Source organism: Myotis yumanensis, unplaced genomic scaffold (genome assembly GCF_028538775.1).
Source record: "Myotis yumanensis isolate MYYU_CA2020_CCGP unplaced genomic scaffold, mMyoYum1.0.hap1 SCAF_5, whole genome shotgun sequence".
Classification (NCBI taxonomy): domain Eukaryota; kingdom Metazoa; phylum Chordata; class Mammalia; order Chiroptera; family Vespertilionidae; genus Myotis; species Myotis yumanensis.
In genome coordinates, this window is record NW_027223756.1 from 87,716,620 (window position 1) to 87,740,241 (window position 23,622).

The following is a 23,622-nucleotide window of genomic DNA, read 5'->3' on the forward strand; positions in this document are numbered from 1 at the left end:
TTCAATTTGTTACAAATTGAACATAATGAAAGCATAGTGATTAATCACAAAACAATATGTAATTATATATGTGTTTTCCGATGGTCTTAGGCGACCCCTGTGAAAGGGTTGTTCGACCCCCAAAGGGGTCACAACCCACAGGTTGAGAACCACTGATTTATCTGAATCCAAAAGGTCAGTTGATATTATAAAGTTTGCTAAAGAGCAAGCGACTTTATACATTTTAACTGAGGTACTTTATATGAAAGTGTCCCACATACCATAGGGAATATTCCCATGTTTAGTTAAGAACTAATATGATTACCAAAGACAGAATTTAGTTTTCCTCCCCACAGTATCCAATACACAGGAACATTTCCTTCCTGGAATACCCATCCCATCACTTACCACAAGCCCAAACTGCATAAGATCTCTCACTGATGCAACCCATTATCATGTATGGTGTGTGGTCATCCTTATCACAATTCATTACACCGCTTTCTTTAGTACAGATGTGATCCTACAGTTTTTGGCAAGAAGGCACCAACAAAGCCATGATATAAGGTTTTATTAAAGAATGAATGAGAGGTTAGTTTAATCACAAACATTTTTAACTATAGGAAAATTAAAAAAAAAAAAACTTGCCTGAGGAAAAAATACATAACACTGATTTAAAATGTATGATTAACTTGACAAAAATCACAAATTGACCTAAAATCCACAATTGCAATGGGATGTTTTATTAATATATCCTGTCAGGAAGTGTAACATATATTTGTTAGCACATAAGCTGTTTGAAACAGTTGAAAAAATTTCTAAGAAACATCTATAGAAGCATTTGACAAAAAAAACACACACAAAAAAACCCAAAAACGTCAGTGAACACTGCTTTAAATTATACAAACATAACTGACAATGTCCTAAGGACTTATGTTCAGCTGTAACTGAAAATATCCACAATCTGCCTGATGTGAGGAAGGACTGAGTCAGAGCAGTCACTGCACACTGCAGCAGGGGAACAGACTCCATGTAGTTCTTCTTGACAGCACCTCTGTAGCTGTCTCTGTGTCTAGGAACACATAGTCACTAGCAATAATAACAGAATGAGTTGTTTACTTTGCAACTTAGACCTTATACAAGTACAGTCTAGAGAAGTCAGCGTTTCAGAGAACATTCTCAAACACAACAGTCTGAATTTGTTGTTTGGTGGATACTTGAGAGCTTTTAGAAAATGCCAAAAGGACAGTTCTTTGCTGTGGATCTTGTGGAGGCATCTGTGGAAACCTACAGTTCTAAGAAACTGGAAGTCATGTAGTTGCTAGTGGCATTTAGGACACTCTTGACTGGCAGGACAAATAATGACAATGGATTGGAAGCAGGTATATATAAAACGTCTATGCATCTGTCTCTCTGTGCTCTATGGTTCAAAAACTGAGGCCTTCTGAATCTCATGCAAATGAGGTTATTAGTGAATTTTAACATGAAAGCATAAAAAGAACAGAAAATGTTCTAGAAAATGTAGGGCACAACCTTACTCATGTTGACATAACGTTTCAGGAGAGCCATCTCCAATTCTACATTTTGTTGTCCTGTCACAGGTATCTTTTTTTTTGTGTGTGTGTGGAAAATATAAAAGCTTATTGGTCTACCTAAGATAATGTTATAATGAAAAATTAATCAGAATTTAAGTGTTAAAAACACATAAGAAAGTAGTTAGAAACGTGCTTTTAATCTCACAAACTTGAAACACTGTGAGCAGTAACCACTTTAGTTATGTTCACTGTTATATTTCTGGTGTCCAGCTCAGGCACATAGTAGGTACTCAATATGAATAGAGGGATGGTGATGCCACTAGTTGACTTGAATGATAGCAAATAATCATTCTAATTGTATTATAGGTAAACAATACCTTAAATAGTGACATCAGAGTATCGTAGGATTTATTGGATTGAGGGGAAAATGTAGCTTTGGTGCAAATATATTGTAGCTGTGAATTTAAATATAAAATAATTATACTTGTAAACATTTTAAGATTATTCTGTAAGTTTGAGGCTGATGTTAATACAGATAGCTCTTCTTTTTTTTGTTAATCCTCACCCGAGGATATTTTTCCATTGATTTTTAGGGAGAGTGGGAGAGGGAAAGACAGAGAAAAACATTGATGTGAGAGAAACACATTGATTGGTTGCCTCCTGTATGAGCAAACCAGGGCCTGGGCTGAGCCTGCAACCAAGGTACATGCCCTTGACTGGAATTGAACCTGGGACCCTTTGGTTCACAGGCCAATGCTCTATTCACTGAGCCAAACTGGCTACGGCCAAGTAGCTCTTCTTAATGTGAAGTCTGTTTTCCAAATCACAGCCAATGACAGAGTAAAGGGAAAGATGTAAATAGCAATTCAAGTGATATCATACTCTACTAGAAGCCTGTTGCATGAAGATTTGCGCAATAGACCTTCCTTCCCCTGGCTGCTGGCACCGGTTTTCCTCCAGCACCTGGGACCCAGGCCTTTGGTCCGGCCGCGGCGGAGAAGCCAAGCCACTTCCATCTTCAGTCTTCATGCCTGCATATGCAAATTAACCACCATCTTTGTTGGGCTAATTTGCATAGTCATCTGATTGGCTGGTGGCTGTAGCGGAGTGACACCAATTTGCATGTTTCTCTTTTATTAGTGTAGATAATAAACTTTGCATATTTACAAGTTTATGCCAAATATCCTTTAGTAAGAAAAATTAGTAAGGCTCTTTTGATGAAAGACAAAGAAAGCTTTTCTCCTAAGAAGAGGAATATTTATCATGGGTAAGAAATATCCAGTACTTGCCACATAAGCCAATAGGAAAACCCTAACAAATTCCAATGTGTCACTATTTCCCTTAACTTACAGGGTTAGGTTTTTGTATAAAAATTAATCCTACTAGTATGTAGTACAATTATATTCCAACTCACCCATAAATCCAACAGACTTTAAAATGGAAAAACAAAAATTTTATAAGCTGATTTAAGAAAAACTACCTATTAAAAGTGTATACTGTTGCTTAAAGAGTACTTACAGAATTGCCTGAACTAATTGCTCATTTGCAAAAGTAACAGGCCCAGAGACAGTTTCATAGTCCAGAGACTGAATTTCAGGATGAGTCTCTGATAAAGAAAATATATTTTTAGCTTTGAAACATTTCTTTTATGTCACTAATTTTCTGGAGTATTACATGTAAATTAATTTGCATCTGGCTTTCCCATATAACTTACATTCATAGCCATTTCTCTCCAGTGGAGTTTTCACATAACTTTGAGTGTATTTGTAAAGAGTGAAAACCTTTCTGTATTTATCAGTTATAATTTATCCAGTGTGCATTCTTATGACATGTTTATGTAAGGATGTGGGCCAATTGAAGGCTTTCCCACAATGCTTACACTGAAGAAGTTTCTCTCCAGTGTGAATTCTTTCATGGCTTCTATATGAACTGGGTCGACTAAAGGCTTTCCCACATTCTTCACATTTATACGGTTTTTCTCCAGTGTGCACTCTCATGTGACCTCGAAAGGTTGTACGATAAATGAAAGCTTTCCCACATTCTTTACATTCATAGGGTTTCTCTCCAGTGTGAGTTCTTTCATGTACTTGAACATAACTTGAGCAACTGAAGGCTTTACCACATATTTTACATTCATAAGGTTTCTCTCCAGTGTGAGTTCTTTCATGTATTCGAAATGAACTGGGACAGTTGAATGCTTTCCCACATTCCTTACATTTATAAGGGCCATCTCCAGTGTGTGTCATCATGTGTCTTCGAAAGCTTGTGAGAGATACAAATGCTTTCCCACATTCCTCACATTTATAGGGTTTCTCTCCAGTGTGAGTTCTTTCATGTATTTGCAAACCTAGAGCAGAACTGAAGGTTTTCCTACACTGTTTACATTCATAGGGTTTCTCGGCACTGTGAGTTCTTTCATGTCTTCGAAAGGAAGTGGGACAACTAAGGGCTTTACCACATAGCTTACATATATAGGGTTTCTCTCCAGTGTGAGTTCTCACATGGACTTGAAAAGTCGTGAGCCAATGGAAAGCTTTTCCACACTCCTTACATTGATAGGGTTTCTCTCCAGTGTGAGTTCTTTCATGTGTTCGAAAGGAACTGGAACAACTGAAGGCTCTACCACATTGTTTACATTCGTAGGGTTTTTCTCCAGTGTGAGATCTTTCATGTATTCGATATGAACTGGGACAATTGAATGCTTTCCCACAGTCCTTACATTTATAACGTCCATCTCCAGTATGTGTTATCATGTGTCTTTGAAAGCTTCCGAGAGAAATAAAGGCTTTCCCACATTCCTTACAGTCATAGGGTTTCTCTCCAGTATGAGTTCTTTCATGTTTTCGAAGAGAACTTGGACAACTGAAGGCTTTATTACACTTTTTACATTCATAGGGTTTTTCTCCAGTATGAGTCCTTTCATGGCTTCGATAGGAACTGGGACAACTGAGGGCTTTACCACATTGCTTACATTCATAGGGTTTCTCTCCTGTGTGAGTTCTTTCATGTGTTTGGAAGGTTTGATGATATCTAAAGGCTTTCCCACATTGTTTACATTGATAGGGTTTCTCTCCCGTGTGAGTTCGTTCATGTTTTCGAACAGACTGACGATATCTAAAGGATTTCCCACATTCCTTACATTTATATGATTTCTCTACACTGTGATTTCTTTCATGTTTTTGAAAAGGTTGAAGATAACTGAAGGCTTTCCCACATATCTTGCATTTGTAAGGTTTCTTTCCATATTCCTGATACTTGCATGGTTTGGGTGCAGTGTGAGATCTTATGTGCCTATTAAGGGATGAACGACTCATGAAGAATTTTCCACACACACTGCACTCCCATGGTTTTACTTTAGAAGTTTTCTTGTTCAGATTAAGATTTGAAATAAGGTTGAAGTTTTCTCCATATTGACTACCTTTACTTTCACAGTCTCTCTCTGCCATATGTCTATAAAAAAACCAGAAGTACATGATTAGTGACTTATTAATTTACATTTATTCATAAACATTAGAATTGTTTTTACAATTTATAGGGAAAGAGTAGGTTTTCTGCCCTGTCTGAATTGTTTGAAACTGAATATAATGAATGCTCTTAAAGAAGGTTTGACCTTCTTTATTAAAGTAGTGCTATTCATATATGGAGTTTCTGAATACTGTTTCCAAGTAAACTATTTTGGAAACACTGAACATCTTATGTCACAATTTAGAAAACATTTTTGGTAAAATTTTTCTAAAATTAAATAAATTTGAAGCTGTGTCTGTTTTTATTATTTATTATTTCAATTACAGTTTACATAAAGTATTATTTTGTATTAGTTTCATGTGTACAGCATAGTGGTTGTCCCCTTGATATTTCATACATAGCTATTACAAAATTATTGGCCACATTTCCTATGTTATATCTTACATCCTTATGACTATTTTGTAACCACCAATTAGTACTTCTTAATCCCTTCACCTTTTTCACCCAGTCCCCAACCCCACTTTGATCTGACAACCACCAGTCTGTTCTCTGTATCTATGAGTGTGTTTCTATTTTGTTTATTTTGTTCTTTAGATTCCACATATAAGTGAAATCATATTGTATTTGTCTTTCTCTGTGTGACTTATTTCCATTAGCATAATACCCTCTAGGGCAGGGGTGGGCAACCTTTTTGTGAGTGCGTGCCAAAACCAGCAAAATCTCTGACTCAAAATTATTCTGCGTGCCAACCCTAATTTTTTGAGAACATGTTACGCCTACTTGATATCTCTTAAGGTGTACGTATATGAAGAACCTTGAAGAAATCATGAAATTCATTTGAGCGACAAAAACACAGTATATGATGATGAAAAATACTTTTATTTTTTAATGTATACATGTACACTGATAGTCCGACAAAAAACTTTATGACTCCGTTTGATATCATCCGTGGGACTTTTGCTGCTGCATCACTGATGACAGAGATTTTACATCAGGTTTATATTTCGTGACCTTCAGAGATATCCATGAGCTACTACTTTCATCCGTCAGGCTACTCCTATTACGAGACTTAACAAAATTCATCACTGAGAACAAAGATTCACAAGCGTATGTGGATGAAACCAAAACACTGGTCGGATCTAGGAAGGCAGGGAGAGTTAAGGCAGAGGCATAGAAATTGCTCTTCCTCTCTTTCGTCAATCCATGTCTATGGTCTTAACTAAGATGCACCTACACTGAATTTATCTGAAAAATAAAAAAGTCGATATTAAGAAAAAAATTGTAAATGGAAGATTATAAGAGAGGGTTTCGCGTGCCAGCAAAAGTTACTGGCGTGCCATGTTTGGCATGCGTGCCAGGGGTTGCCCACCCCTGCTCTAGTGCCATCCATGCTGTTGCTAGTGATAAGATTTCATTCTTTTTTTTATGTCTGAGTAGTATTGCACTGTATATATGTACAATATTTTTATCCACTTGTCCACTGATGGGCACTTGGGTTCCTTCCATATCTTGGCCATTGTAGAGTGCTGCAATGAGCATGGGAGTGCATATAGTATTTTGAATTAATGTTTTGGGTTTCCTAAGATATATACTCAGAAGTGGAGTCACTGGGTCATAAGGCAATTCCATTTTTAATTTTTTGAGGAGTGTCTGCTTGTTTTTAAATTTTCATCACATATGAAGATCCCCTTGTGGGGACACTGATTTCTGTTGTGAATATAACTTACCTTAGATTTCTTCCCTGATTTTTGTACTGATCGCCAATGTTATGGTCTTCTAATTTTCTTCCTGAAATGTAGGCCCAGAAAAATAAAAAAGTTTAAGAATTATTACATTGCAGGTCTGTGACGAGCTCTGACTATGCCTGGTTTGTTTACAAAAGTGTTCTCTTTCCCTATTCCAAATCAGAGAATAATGTTGATAGACAAGAAACATCTGTTCTCTAAGTTGCTAAATGAAGGAATGTTGACACCCTTACCTATTGAGGCCAGGTTCTTCAAGGTTTCCCGCATCACATCTCTGTAGAGTTTCTTCTGTGAAGGATCCAGCAGAGCCCACTCTTCCAGGGTAAAGTTTACAGCCACATCCTCAAAGGCCACTGAATCCTAAAGCATCCCACATATGTATTCATAAGAAGTTCACATATATTGTGGTATCAAAATATTCTAGAAAAATGGCAGCAGAGTAGGAGGATGCTGCATGAACATGTTCCCAGGAACAAGCTGGAATTATAACTGAAATACAGAAAGGCTTCCTGAATAATCAATGGAAAACTCACAGAAGAGAACCTGATACCCAAGGACCAAAGGTGGAGACTGCACAGAGACTGGTAGGAGGGGTGGAGGTGCGAAAGGGCTGGCTGGGCACCCACAGACAGCAACTGAAGTCCCAGAGAGATATCTCAGCTGTGGGGGAGAGGGGTGCCACTGAGAACTCTGGGATGTAATCCTGAAGCTGGGCTCCCCAGCAGAGAACACCAAACTGAGAAGGGCAACCACATAACATCTAGCTGTGAAAAGCAGTGGGGTGCTGTCTGCCAGGGAGTGGCAGCTGAAAGTTCGGGCACCCTCTTAAAGGACCAATGCACAAAAATTCCTTGTGGAGCCATCCACCTTGTGCTCTGGCAGAGGGAGGGAGAAACGGACTGGAGCTGTGAAAGCAGAACCCAGGATTGGGAACTCGGGGAATAGAGCTCAGAAGGCAGACAGCCCAAGTTTCCTGGGCTGAGTCATTCCTTCACACAGCGGAGGACATCTTTCCCACATACTAGTAGACATCTGCCTTGCCTGAGGGGAAGATAGTCGACACACCCTATTGGAAAACACCTTGCCCTGAGGCCACTTAAGAAATTAAAAGTAACAATTAGCCTCCAGGCAAAATCAACTGCCACACCCTATTGAAAAAAACTCATTACACCTGAGGACGACTGCCGGGGGCAATTCAAGTTGGAATCCTATTAGTCTGTAGAAAGAGGCGGTCTCTGGAGGCTTTGAGTCTTTGCTTGATCCAATTAGTCAGAAACAGCCTTTAACACTGTCCTGCACTAGGGATAGAGAGGTATAGGGGATCTACGTAAAACATAGTCATAAATCCAAACAGACAACCAAAATGAGGAAACAAAGAAACAACCTCCAAATGAAAGAACTATCGAATTCTCTAGGAGAAAAGTGAAGCAGAGATAAGAAATTTATCTGAAACAGAGTTCAGAGTAATGATGTTAAAAATGCTCAACAGGCCGTAACTGGTTTGGCTCAGTAGATAGAGCGCCAGCCTGCGGACTCAAGGGTCCCAGGTTCGATTCCGGTCAAGGGCATGTACCTTGGTTGTGGGTACATCTCCAGTAGTGGGTGTGCAGGAGGCAGCTGACCCATGTTTTTCTCTCATCGATGTTTCTAATTCTCTATCCCTCTTCCTTCCTCTTTGTAAAAAATCAATAAAATATATTTTAAAAAAATGCTCAACAGTATGAAAAAAGATATAGTAAATATGAAAAAACCCCAGTCTGAGATAAAGAATGACACAACACAAATAAAGAACACATTGGAGGCCAGACCTGAGCCCAGAGGGTCGGAGGGAGACCGCATGGCAGACAGCCGCGTCTCTTGGGACAGACACAGACCCTGACCAGGCAGATCCAAGCAACAGCAGCCCCCTGATCACCGCAGCCTCCTGATCACCACAGCCTCCTGATCACCACACCCTCTGTCTGTGGAACAGCAACTGTACGTGAAGCCTCCCCCCACCAGCCAGAAGAGCCAACACAGCTGTGAACAACACCCACCAGAGGAGCTGCTGCCAACTGGAAAGCAGCTGCTACCGCAACCGTCTGAGCAGCAACCACAACCCAAGGAGCCCCTGCCACCCAGGGAGCAGCCACTGAACACCTCAACATCTACATATGTCAGCGAGATCAAACATGGGTAGGCAAAGAAACCCCCAAAGGAAAGAAAAGGAGGACTCGCCAGAAAAGCAGCTAAGTGAGACAGAGATATGCAACATGACGGAAAAAGAATTCAGAATAAGGTTCCTAGAGTACATGCACCACATGTTCAAGAAGCAAGAAGAAACAGATGAAAAACTCAACTACTTATGCAAGAAGCTAGAAGAAACAGATGAAAAAATCAACAACTTAAGTAAGTCCCAAGAAGAAATGAAGAGTGACATAGCTTCAATAAAAAACTCCATTGAAAGTATCAACAGTAGACTGGGAGAAGCGGAGGACCGAATTAGTGAATTAGAAGACAAGGAAGCAAAACACACTCAAACTGTACGGCAAATGGAGAAAAAAATTAAAAGACAGGAGGAGAGCCTAAGGGAGCTTTGGGACAACATGAAACGAAACAACATACGAATAATAGGGGTGCCAGAACAACAGAAAGATGAACATGGATTAGAAAACCTATTCGAAGAAATAATATCAGAAAACTTCCCTGAGGTGGGGAAGAAAAAAGTCACACAAGCCCAGAGAGTCCCAAACAAGGTGAACCCGAAAAGACCCACACCAAGACACATCATAATTACCATGGCAAATGTTCAGGATAAAGAGAGAAGCTTACAGGCTGCAAGAGAGAGACGGAAAGTAACATACAAGGGATCTCCCATTAGATTATCAAATGATTTCTCAACAGAAACACATCAGGCCAGAAAAGAATGGACGGAAATCTACAAAGTGATGCAAAGCAAAGGACTGAATCCAAGAATACTCTATCCAGCAAGGCTATCATTCAAAATTGAAGGGGAAATAAGAAGCTTCACAGACAAAAAAGGGCTAAGGGAGTTTATCACCACCAAGCCAGCCATGCAAGAAATGCTAAAGGGACTGGTGTAAAAAGAAGAAATATCAAGCTCAGAAAGAAAACAGCCACACACACACACACAAAAAGAAATGGCTACAAACAAATACCTTTCAATAATAACTTTAAATGTAAATGGACTAAATGCTCCAACCAAAAGACATCGAGTGGCTGAATGGATAAAAAAACATGACCCATACATCTGCTGTCTACAAGAGACCCACCTCATTAGAAGGGACTCACACAGACTGAAAGTGAAGGGATGGAAAAATATCTTTCACGCAAATGGAAAGGAAAAGAAAGCTGGGGTAGCAATACTTATATCTGACAAAGTACATCTCAAAGTGAAGGCCATAACCAGAGATAAGGAAGGCCACTTCATAATACTAAAGGGATCAATACAACAAGAAGATATAACCCTGGTAAACATATATGCACCCAATGCAGGAGCACCCACATACATAAGAAAACTTCTGGAAGATATCAGGGGAGAGATCGACAACAATACAATCATAGTAGGGGACTTTAATACACCACTGACATCACTGGATAAATCCGCTAGACAAAAACTCAGCAAAGAAACAGCAATCCTAAATGACTCACTAGATCAGATGGACTTAATTGACATCTTCAGAACACTTCACCCCACAGCTGCGGAATATACATTCCTCTCAGGTGCTCATGGGACATATTCAAAAATAGACCACATATTGGGTCACAAGCAAAGTCTCCACAAATTCAAGAAGATTGAAATCATAAAAAGCTTCTTCACAGACCACGATGGCATAATGTTAGAAATAAACTACAATAAAAACAACCCAAAATACTCAAACACTTGGAAGCTGAATAGCATGTTATTAAATATTGATTGGGTTACCGATGACATCAAAGAAGAAATTAAAAACATCCTGGACACTAATGACAATGAAAACACAACAATCCAAAACCTCTGGGACACAATGAAAGCAGTCCTGAGAGGGAAGTTTATAGCTCTACAGGCCTATCTCAAAAAACAAGAAAAAATGGTAGTCAATCATCTAACTCTACAACTCAAAGAATTAGAAAGAGAGCAACAAGAAAACCCCAGAGTGAGCAGAAGGAAGGAGATAATAAAGATTAGAGCAGAAATCAATGAAATAGAGACCAAAAAAACAATACAGAAAATCAATGAAACCAAGAGCTGGTTCTTTGAAAGGATAAACAAGATTGACAAACCCCTAGCCAGGCTCACCAAGAAGCAAAGAGAGAGGTCCCAAATAAACCAAATCAGAAATGATAGAGGCGAAATAACAACAGACCCCACAGAAATACAAATGATTGTTAAACAATACTACGAGCAACTCTACTCCAACAAACTGGACAACCTGGAGGAAATGGACAAATTCCTAGAAAAATACAACATTCCAAAACTCAATCAGGAAGAATCTAAAAACCTCAATAGGCCAATAACTATGGAAGAAATTGAAGCAGTCATCAGAAAGCTTCCAGCAAACAAAAGCCCAGGGCCAGACGGCTTCACAGGGGAGTTCTACCAAACATTCAAGGAAGAACTAAAACCTACCCTCCTCAGACTACTACAAAAAATTCAAGAGGAAGGAACGCTTCCAAGCTCATTCTATGAAGCCAGCATCACCCTAATACCAAAACCAGGTAAAGACATCACAATGAAAGAGAATTACAGGCCAATATCCCTCATGAACATAGATGCCAAAATCCTCAACAAAATCTTAGCAAATCGGATCCAGCAGTACATCAGAAGGATCATACACCATGACCAAGTAGGATTCATCCCAGAGATGCAAGGATGGTACAACATCCGTAAATCAATAAATGTGATACATCACATAAACAAATTGAAAGAAAAAAACCACATGGTCATATCAATTGATGCAGAAAAAGCATTCGACAAAATCCAACACCCATTTTTGATAAAAACTCTCAGAAAGGTGGGAATAGAAGGATCATACCTCAACATAATAAAAGCCATATATGACAGGCCCACTGCCAACATCATACTCAATGGACAAAAACTAACACCATTTCCCCTAAGAACAGGAACAAGACAGGGATGCCCACTCTCACCACTCCTGTTCAACATAGTACTGGAAGTATTAGCCATTGCAATTAGGCAAGAAGAAGGAATAAAAGGCATCCAAATTGGAAAAGAGGAAGTAAAACTGTCCTTATTTGCAGATGACATGATATTATACATACAAAACCCTAGAGACTCCATCAAAAAGCTACTAGACTTAATACATGAATTTGGCAATGTAGCAGGATACAAAATTAACCCCAAGAAATCTGAGGCATTTCTATACACCAACAGTGAACTTTCAGAAAGGGAGATCAGAAAAACAATCCCATTTACCATCGCACCAAAAAAATTAAGATACCTAGGAATAAACTTAACTAAAGAGGTTAAAGACCTCTACTCAGAAAACTACAGGACGTTGAAAAAAGAGATAGAGGAAGACATAAACAGATGGAAGAACATACCATGTTCTTGGATTGGTAGAATCAACATCATTAAAATGTCCATACTACCCAAAGCAATCTATACATTCAACGCACTTCCCATTAAAATACCAATGGCCTTCTTCAAAGATCTAGAACGAACTCTCCAAAAATTCATCTGGAATAAAAAAAGACCCCGAATAGCTGCAACGATCCTGAGAAAGAACAAAGTAGGTGGGATCTCAATGCCAGATATCAAGCTGTATTACAAAGCCACTGTTCTCAAAACTGCCTGGTACTGGCACAAGAACAGACATATAGATCAGTGGAATAGAATAGAGAGTCCAGAAATTAGCCCGAACCAATATGCTCAATTAATTTTTGACAAAGGAGGCATGAACATACAATGGAGCCAAGATAGTCTCTTCAATAAATGGTGTTGGGAAAATTGGACAGACATATGCAAGAAAATGAAACTAGACCACCAACTTACACCATACACAAGAATAAACTCAAAATGGATAAAGGACTTAAATGTACGACAGGAAACCATAAAAATTCTAGAAGAATACAAAGGCAACAAAATCTCAGACATATGCCAAAACAATTTCTTCACTGATACAGCTCCTAGGGCAGTTGAAACTAAAGAGAAACTGAACAAATGGGACTACATCAAAATAAAAAGCTTCTGCACAGCAAAAGAAACCATCAACAAAACAACAAGAAAACCCACCTCGTGGGAAAACATATTTGCCAACGTCATATCTGATAAGGGCTTAATCTCCAAAATTTATAGGGAACTCATACAACTTAACAAAAAGAAGATAAACAATCCAATCAAAAAATGGGCAAAGGATCTAAATAGACACCTTTCAAAAGAGGACATTCAGAAAGCCAAGAGACATATGAAAACATGCTCAAAGTCACTAATCATCTGAGAGATGCAAATCAAAACAACAATGAGGTACCATCTCACACCTGTCAGAATGGCCATCATCAACAAATCAACAAACGACAAGTGCTGGAGAGGATGTGGAGAAAAAGGAACACTTGTGCACTGCTGGTGGGAATGCAGACTGGTGCAGCCACTATGGAAGGCAGTATGGAGGTTCCTCAAAAAATTGGAAATGGAACTCCCATTTGACCCTGTGATCCCACTACTAGGAATATATCCCAAGAAACCAGAAACACCTATCAGAAAGGATATATGCACCCAGATGTTCATAGCAGCACAATTCACCATAGCTAAGATCTGGAAACAGCCTAAGTGCCCATCAGTAGATGAATGGATTAGAAAACTGTGGTACATCTACACGATGGAATACTATGCTGCTGTTAAAAAGAAGGAACTCCTACCATTTGCAACATCATGGATGGAACTGGAGAGCATTATGCTAAGTGAAACAAGCCAGTCAATGAAGGAAAAATACCACATGATCTCACTCATTCATGGATAATAAAGACCATTATAAACTGATGAACAATAATAGATACAGAGGCAGAGCTGCCTCAAACTGATTGTCAAACTGCAGTGGGAAGGCCAGAGAGAGTTGGGGGGCAGGAGGGAGGGGAGATCAACCGAAGGACTTGTATGCATGCATATAAGCATAACTAATGGACATAAGACACGGGGGGGTAAGGGAGGGTAGGGGTTTGTCAAGGGCAGGGGGGGGGGGGGGAAGGATACTTATGTAATACCCTTTGTAATACTTTAAGAGGAAAATAAAAAAAAAAAAAAAAAAAAAAAAAAGAACACATTGGAAGGAACACACAGCAGATTAGGGTAAGCTGAGGATCAAATCAGTGAATTAGAAGCCAGATTTGAAAATATCACTCAATTAGAGAACCAAAAAGAAAAAACAATTAAAAAACAGGACAGCTTAAGGGAGCTGTTGGACAATGCGCAACATAACAATATTAGAATAGTAGGTGTGCCAGAAGAAGCAGAAAGGGAGAAAGGAATAAAGAAGGTGTTTGAAGAAATAATGGTAGAAAACTTCCCTAACCTGGTAAAGCAGTGGTTCTCAACCTTCCTAATACTGCGACCCTTTAATACAGTTCCTCATGTTGTGGTGACTCCCAATTTCATTGTTACAAATTGAACATAATTAAAGCATAGTGATTAATCACAAAAACAATATGTAATTATATATGTGTTTTCCGATGGTCTTAGGTGACCCCTGTGAAAAGGTCGTGACCCACAGGTTGAGAACTGCTGTGGTAAAGGAAAAAGTCACACAAGTTCAGGAGGCACAGAGAAACCCAAATAAGAACTCAAACAGACCCACTCCCAGACACATCATAATTAAAATGTCAAAAATTAAAGACAGAGAATCGTAAAAGGCAGCAAGAGAATAGCAAACTGTTACCTACAAAGGAGTTCACATAAGGCTGACACCTGATTTCTCATCAGAAACTCTACAGGCCAGAAGGGAATGGCATGAAGTACTCAAGGTAATGGAAAGCAAGGATCTGAGACCAAGATTACTATATCCAGCAAGGCTATCATTCAAAATAGATGTTAAAAAAAGAGCTTCCCAGACAAAAAAAGGCTAAAGGAGTTCATCACCACCAAGCCAGCATTACAAGAAATGCTAAAGGGATTGCTGCAATAAGAAGAAACAGAGAGAGAAACCTAGCCATACAGAATTAAAATGGCAATAAATAAGTACCTCTCAATAATAACCCTAAATGTAAATGGATTAAATGCTCCAATCAAAAGGTGTAGGGTAGCTGAATGGATTAAAAAAACAAACCAACATGACCCAACTATATGCTGTCTACAAGAGACCCACCTCAAAACAAAACACACACAGGATGAAAATGAAGGGAGGGAAAAGAAAAAAAAGCTGTAGTAGTAATACTCATATCTGACAAAATAGACTTTAAAAGCATCATGATAAGCAAAAGAAGCCAGTTGGAGAAAGATAAAAATTCTTTTATTCTTGTAATAATGTTTATTGCATGTAACATTATCATATTTAAAATCGTTTTTCTTGCCCTGACTGGTTTGGCTCAGTGGATAGAGTGTTGGCCTGCGGGCTCATGGGTCCCAGGTTCGATTCCGGTCAAGGGCATGTACCTTGGTTGTGGGCACATACCCAGTGAGGAGTGTGTAGGAGGCAACTGTTTCTCTCTCATTGATGTTTCTAACTCTCTATCCCTCTCCATTCCTGTCTGTAAAAAAATCAATAAAATGTATTTTTTTTTTAAAATAGTTTTTCTTGAGATATTAATGTTTTTTGCATGTCACATTATTATACTTAAGATCATTTTTCTTGAAAAAAAATTCTATGACTTGGTCACCAAAATTCATATTCTCTATACATAACCACTTCCTTGTAAATTTAATAGCATCTTCAGTCTTTCAGGCACATCATTTCTCTAAACACTGGTCTCTGAAAAAGATCATTAACCCACTGACACCTACATGAAGGGGTTAGAGAAGATGCTTTCCACAGTAGTTATGATGGCATAATTTACCCATTTGGTTAAAGAACAGAATAGGAAATCCCCACTTCTTGGTGGGTACACAGAGACCAGTGTTTAGGTTCAGCTCTAGTAGAATTCACAGAAAGAACCACACTTCAGACCTTATTTAAGAAGCTTCTAGAGAATCCCAAAGATGACAGGAGAGAGAAAAGGAAGGACACCAGATGTAGCCTGATACCTACAGGTATAAAAATAGTAAACACAGGTTAAACCATTGCTAGATACACTTAAAAACCTCACACTAAAGGCCTATTTACCAAAATTCCTTCTTCACAGTACATCATGTCTGGCTTCCAACAACACCAAAATCACACAGCACACTAAAAGTCTTAATCTTGAAAGAAGCCAGGGGGAAAACACACCTTAGCTATGGATAAACAACAAGAATTAAGTCAGACTTTTTTTTTGGTCTCAAATAATGCAAGCAAGAAGAGACTGGAATGAAATATTTAAAGTGTTGATAGAAAAACAAACAACCTAACTAAACTGTGTTGAGTGAAATTATCCTTCAAAAGTGAGAGAGAAATTTCTAAGACAAATATTGAGAGAATTTTTCACCAGTACATCTGCTTCGCCTTGCAAAAAGTGTTAAAAGAAATTATTCAAAAGGAAAGAAAATGAGCCCAGCCTGCATGATTCAGTGGTTGAGCACTGATTCCCAGTTAGGGCACATGCCCAGGTTGTGGCTCGAGCCCCAGTGTGGGGCGATAAGGAGGCAGCTGATCAATGAATGTCTCATCATTGATGTTTCCATCTCTCTCTCCCTCTCCTTCCTCTCTGATATATAAAAAAAGGAAGGAAAATGAAGAAAGGGAGAGCATCTGAGAAGGAATAAATGAAGGTAAAATAACATTACCTTAAAAATTCTCAATTTGTAAGATAACACTGTTCAAATAATACTAGCAACAAAGTATTCAGTAATTATATCTTATGGATAAGCGAAATGAACAGTAACAGTGTTATAAGGTGCAGAGAGAGAGAGGAATTGGGAATACTCTGTTATGAGAAATGTATACAACCAGTGAAATGGTTTAGCATTGCTTGAAAGAGGACTTGGGTTAATTGTAACTATATACTGTAAATTTAAGGGCAACTAATAAGAAAGTTAAAAAGTATAAATATGCCAAGAAAGAAGAAAAAATAAAATCAGGTAAAATGCTCAAAGGCAGAGAAAGAAAAAAAAAGTGAAAGGCAAAAGAGAAACAAAGAACAAGGAGAACAAATAGAAAACACCAAACATTATGGTAGATATTAATCCAACTATATCAACAATCATTTTATTTTTAAAAAAATATATTTTATTGATTTTTGACAGAGAGGAAGGGAGAGGGATAGAAACATCGATGAGAGAGAAGCATCGATCAGCTGCCTCCTGCACACCCCCTACATGGGGATGTGCCTGCAACCAAGGTACATGCACTTGACTGGAATCGAACCCAGGACCCCGGAGTCCGCAGGCTGATGCTCTATCCTCTGAGCCAAACCAGTCAGGGCTATCAACAATCATTTTAAAAGTCAATGTTGTATAAAAGAAACAACTGAAAGGCCCTGGCTGGTTTGGCTTAGTGGATGGAGCGTCTGCCTGCGGACTGAAGGGTCCCAGGTTCAATTCCAGTCAAGGGCACATGCCTGGGTTGCAGGCTCAATCCCCAGTAGGGGGCGTCCAGGAGGCGGCCAATCAATGATTCTCTCATCATTGATGTTTCTCTCTCCCTTCCTCTCTGAAATCAATAAAAAGATATTTAAAAAAAAGAATGAGGAAGGGGCTGTGGAAATGTAAAAAAAAGCATTTGACAAAATTCAAATCAATTTATGGTAACAAACTAGGAAATACCCTCTTAAGAAACACCCTCTATAAGAAACTTGCATTTAACCTACTTAATGGTGAGAAACTGGATGCTTTCCTGGTAAGATCAAGAAGGCAATGATGTCCCCTCACATCAGTACTAGTCAACACTGTAAAGTCTAAGCTAATACAGTAAAACAAGAAAAGGAAATAAAAGGTATACAGAATGATAAGTAAGAAATTAAAGTTGTCTTCGTCACATGACTTGATTATTTATGGACAAAATGTCAAAGAAAATAACAATAAAGAAAACCCCTTGAACTAATAAGAGAATAGAGTAAGAATGAAAAATAAATGGTTAATATACAGAAGTCAATTTTTTCCTGTAGATCTAAACAAATATAATCAACTGATCTTTAAAAAATAATCTTAACTGAGGATATGTTCTTATTGATTTTAGTGAGAGAGATGAGGGGGAAGAGGAAGGGAGAGAGGGAGAGAGAGATAGAAACATCAATCGGTTGCCTCTGGTACACACACCCCAACCAGGGATTGAACCGGCAACTTCAGTATGTGCCCTGACCTGGAACTGAATCCACAACCTTTTGGTGTATGGAACAACGATCCAACTAACTGAGCCATCGGCCAGGGCTGATCAACTGATCTTCAACAAAGGATCAAAGGCAAGTCAATGGAGAAAACATAGCCTTTTCAACACAGAGTGCCATGAAAACGAGATATCCACATGCAAAAATCAATCCAATCAATCAATCTAGACACAGATCTTACACTTTTCACAAAAACTAACTCAAAACAGATCACAGATCTTATGTAAAGTGTAAAGCTATGAAACTCCTAGAAGATAACATAGGAGAAAATCTAGGTGACTCAAGGTTTGTGATGACTTTTTAGATATAACACCAAAAGCAAGATTGATCAAAGAAAAAAGTAAGTTTGACTTCATTAAAATAAAATCTGCTCTGCGAAAACAGTTTTGATAGATTGAAAACACAAGCCACAGACTGGGAGAAAAATCTTTCCAAAACACGTATCTGACAAAGGATTGGTATCCAACAATAAGAAGATAAGCAACACAGTTAAAAATGGACAAAAGATCTGAACATCCACTTACCAAAGATGACACACAAATGGTAAATAAGCATAGGAAAAAGTGCTCAACATCATATATCTTTAGGAATTGCAAATAAAAGAAGGATGAGATATTACTAGGCACTTATTACAATGACTAAAATTCAAAACATTGAGAGCAAACACTGAATAATGGCAAAGATGTGGAGCAACAGGAACCTTCATACACTGCTGGGGGAATGGAAGACAGTATGCCTACTTTTGAAGATAGGCAGTTTCTTAAACTAAACCTATTTTTTTTTAAAGATATATTTTTGTTGATTTCAGAGAGGAAGGGAGGAGAGATAGAAACATCGACAATGAGAGAGAATCATTTATTGGCTGCCTCCTGCATGGCCCCTACTGGGGATCAAGCCTGCAACCTAGGCATGTGCCCTTGACTGGAATAAAACCTGGACCTTTCAGTCTGCAGGCTGACACTATCCACTGAGCCAAACCAGCTAGGGCAAACTAAACCTATTCTTATCATACAAGCAAGCAATCATATTCCTTATTTCCCCAAATAAGTTGAAAACTTATATTTATAAAAAATCCTGCATGTTTATAAGAGCTTTATTCATGACTACTAAGACTTACAGGTAACAAAGATATCTTCCAATAGGTGAATGGAAAAATAATCACTGGCCCAGCCGGTGTGGCTCAGTGGTTGAGTGTACACCCATGAATCAGGAGGTCATGGTTTGATTACCGGTCAGGGCACATGCCTGGGTGCAGACTCGATTCCTGGTGGGGGGCGTGTGGGAGGCAGCTGATCGATGATTCTCTCTCATCATTGATGTTTCTCTCTCCCTTCTCCCTTCCTCTCTGAAATCAATAAAAATATATTTAAAAATTAATCACTGGAACATCCATACAATGAAATATTATTCAGTGATAAAAGGAAATGAGGTATCAAGCCAAAAAGACATGGAGAAACCTTAAAACCATATTACTAAGTGAAAGCAGCCAATATGACATGGCTACACACTTATGATTCCAAACATACTTCTGTAAAGGACAAAACTATGAGACAATGAAAGATCTTTTGTTGCCAGGGATTTGGGGGTGGGAGGGAGAAATGAATGAATAGGTGGAGCACGGGATTTTAAAGGCAGTGAAAATTTTCTACGTGATGCAGAAAAGATGGACACATCATTTCACATTAGCCAAAGCCCAGAGACTGTATAACACTCAACACTAATATAAACTGTGGACTTTAATGCACTGATATCAAATGTACCACAGTAATATCCTATATAATAAAACCCTAATATGCAAATTGACCAACCGGGGGAATGACCAGTTGCTATGATGCACACTGACCACCAGGGGGCAGACATTCAATGCAGGAGCTGTCCCCTGGTGGTCAGTGCACTCAGGGGAAATGCTGCTCAGCCAGAAGCCAGGCTCAAGGCTGGTGAGCCTCTCCCGCCTCCAGGGCAGCGCTAAGAACCCCTTGGGGGATGTCTGTCTGCCGGCTTAGGGCGGCTCCCCGCCAGCAGGTGGACATCCCCCAAGAGGTCCAGGAGTGGACTGCAAGAGGGCACAGGCCGGGCTGAGAGACCCCCGCTCCTGCAGTGCACGAATGTTATGCACTGGGCCTCTAGTAAAATATAAAAAATAGGGCAAACTATGTGGAGGCAGAGGGGTTATGTGGGAACTCTACTTTCTGGTCAAGTTTTCTGCAAACCAAAAATTGCTGTAAAGAAAAGCCAAGTCCATTAAGAAAAAAAAGATAAGGCATCCTATCTAATAATAGACAAACATGGTAATTAACCGTACTTTTGCTACACTGCCCATGGGCTAATCAGCACAATATGCAAATTAACTGCCAACAAAGATGGCGGCTAATTTGCATACTGCAGGCAGGGCGGGTCAGCACCATCCCGCCTGCCCCGCCGCCATCTGGGCCTGCTATCTGCGACCCGGGGTGGCAGGCGTCCCGTGTGCGATCTGACCTGGGGTGGCCGGGTGGAGCAGCAGCGATCTGCTGGCCCGCCCGGGCGTCCCGTGTGCAACCTGATCCAGGGCTGCCGGGTGGGGCAGCAGTGATTTGCCGGCCCGCCCGGGCAGGGCAGCAGCAATCTGCCGGCCCGCCGGGGCGTCCCGTGTGCAACCCGACCCGGGGCGGCGGGGCGGGACAGCATGGCTCCTCTGTCACCCCAGCTTCTTCATCACAGCTCCCTTGGGGGCCTAAGCCTTTAGTCGGACATCCCCTGAGGGCTCCCTGGCTGCCAGAAGGATTTCTGACTGCAAGCTTAGGCCTGATCCCCTGGGGAGTGGGCTTAAGTTGACAGTAGACATCCCCCAAGGGGTCATGGACTGCAAATGGGTGCAGGCCGGGCTGAGGGACCCCCCGAGTGCACAAATTTTTGTGCACTGGGCCTCTAGTACATTAATAATGATTGCTAATGACTGATGGCTGAAAGAAGCCATCTTTCATTCAACTGATTTGAAGTTATTTCAATAAGCCATTAGAGTGTTCTATGAGGACTGCACCCTGAGACTTGGAAGAGAAGAGAAACTTCCTCTGAAGCCGTTTTCACAAGCTTACTACCGTATATTCTGAGAAGTGAAATGAGTTCCTTTGTTACTAGTCTAGAACTCCCACCTGGAGGAACGTCTTGGCAAGATCTCACATTATGGCCTTAGTAAATGTGGAGACAGGTATTACCTTGATTTATACTGTGGGTAACAGTGAAGCAAGAAAAGTCATAGAATTTGTTTACCACAAAGGGGAACTTGTAGGCAATCACCCAAGAGTTTGTAAACATGGCCAGCGAAGCCAATTGCTGGTCAGTCATGTTGACCCTTGAGTCCCATCCTTTAAAAGTGTTGGGAGCCATTATAAATCACATATACATCTCCAGCTTACAACAAGAGGTTTCTGGCTCCTCCAAGCCAACTCCCGGTTTGGCCTGGAGTTACAAGTTAACCTTGCGATTTAGCCTGGAGTTAAAAGATAACATACCCTCACCCTAAGCACAAAGCAAGCTACATCTCCGCTGATAAGCTGCGACATTCCAAAGTCTGTTACATCCTTAACGACTTCCTTTGCCCACCCCCTTCCTCTAGAAACAACATAAATACCACTCGCTGTAAAGAATAAAACTGAGGCTTGATCAGAACTTTGTCTTGCCTCCATTTCTTCGCGTCTCCTATCCTCTCATTCCTTTGCAGGATTTGGTTCGGTGTACCCATGAAGCGTGCCCTGCAGGTCGGGGCATAACTGGCGCCCAAACGTGATCTCCGCTCTCCAATCCTCCTCAGGAACGTTCACTTTTTATGTCCGGCCGGACCTCCCCTTGGCGCCACTGGGATCGCCCTGTGAGTCAGCCTGCTTTTTTCCTGGTCGCTGCTTTGCTTACCCGCTCTGTGAGTCAGACCTGTTGCTTTGGTAAGTGAACGCATTCATTTTGGATAGGCATTCTCTTCCCTCATTGCCTCCCCCCTTGTCTCCTGCCTCTAGTCCACTTTGAGCACTCTCTTGTTGTTTCGGGGAAGAGTGAAAGGTACCCGATTTCGGCGGAGAGAACTCCGAATCACTCAGGCTTGTCCCTTGGTTTCGTTCCACGTGGTTGACTCCTTCCAAAAACCCTGCGTTCACCTTGTCTTAGTGGTCTTTCTGAGAAAATGGGGACTCCAGCTGAGACTCTGAAGTAAGTGTTTTTGCCTACTTTAAAGCTTAAACCGTCCACCCAAAATTAGAAGTAAACCAGTAAGAACTTGTGTCACTGTTACTCCGGGAAAACTCCTTGCCTATTTACAAACACAAGCCGTCCACCTTGTGAGCACTCATGGGGTGCCTGACTCCCGACTGGTGAATGCCTGAGGGTCCTAGCAGGTTACCTGCCTCACAAGGGTCCGAGTTGGCGGGTTATACCAACCGGCTGTTTACGTAGGAGGAGTGAGCTGCAAAAACAGCTCCGAGGAAGGCACTTGACAACAAGTTTTGATCTGGGGAGCTCTGATCTAGGGGTCCGAGTTGGCGGATTATACCAACCGGTTGCTTACGTAGGAAAACACACCTGTGGCATAAACAGGACTGAAGTAGTCTCAGCAGAGAATTTCAACATCCAGACCTATGACACATGAACAGGGGCCTCTCCTTTGAGGTAGCGGTTGGCATCTTCCTCGCTGGTTCGTCTCCTTGTCGACTCCTGGGCTGACCTGGCACGGGGTTTATACGTCCCGGAGGCTTACGTGGAAGAGGCTAAGACATGGGTCAGGCTCTGAGTTCTCATGAGCTGTTTCTTAAAGGACTCAGGGAGTCCCTCAAGGCGCGAAGATTTAGGGTTAAAAAGAAAGATTTAAAAGGCTTCTTACAGGACTCAGGGAGTCCCTCAAGGTGCGAGGATTTAGGGTTAAAAAGATTCAAAAGGCTTCTTACAGGACTCAGGGAGTCCCTCAAGGTGCGAGGATTTAGGGTTAAAAAGAAAGATTCAAAAGGCTTCTTGAAGGACTCAGGGAGTCCCTCAGAGCACGAAGATTTAGGGTTAAAAAGAAAGATTTAAAAAGCTTCTTTACTTTTAAGAAATGAAACCCCGCTGCCGAATCTCTCTCTGGTTCGGAGAGATTCAGAGATGGCAGGAGAGGGCAGAGCTGTGGGCTCTCCTGCAATGAGATTACTTGGTGTTTTATTTAAAAATTACTGGAGAACATCTTATGACAACCAAACTTTGGCTAAGATTACCTTGGGTGCTAGCCATGACTTTAGAAAGCAAAATAGGAAAAAATTTAAAATGTCTTCTTCTATTAAGCATGACTTTGGGAACAAATACGCCATCTAAGTCATTTGCTAAAACTTCCCCCAAAGCAGGATATGTAGGGGAAAGGAAAAAGGAACACATGGCGATCCTATATGGACGCCTCCTCCCCAGTATTCAAATTTAAAATTTCCTTCTCGTAATTAAAAAAGTTTTACAAAATTTAGAAAATGTGTCTGGGATTTCTGTTCACGTGTAAAGAGAAAAACTGGCTTGGAACTAAAAGC

The 23,622-nt window shown here is 40.3% G+C and overlaps 1 protein-coding gene across 1 annotated transcript in view; it reads right to left on the reverse strand.

Moving 5' to 3' along the window:
• Positions 1 to 530: 530 nt before the first annotated feature.
• The window catches only part of LOC139011060 (zinc finger protein 791-like), a 35,689-nt gene continuing 12,597 nt past the window's right edge, over positions 531 to 23,622 (reverse strand). The window contains exons 2-4 of the mRNA XM_070416258.1: positions 6,955 to 7,081; positions 6,704 to 6,764; positions 531 to 4,961 (exon numbers count right to left, since the gene is read on the reverse strand). Coding sequence (XP_070272359.1) covers positions 3,317 to 4,961; positions 6,704 to 6,764; positions 6,955 to 7,081 — 1,833 coding nt within the window. The 3' untranslated portion in view covers positions 531 to 3,316. The remainder of the gene's footprint in view (positions 4,962 to 6,703; positions 6,765 to 6,954; positions 7,082 to 23,622) is intronic.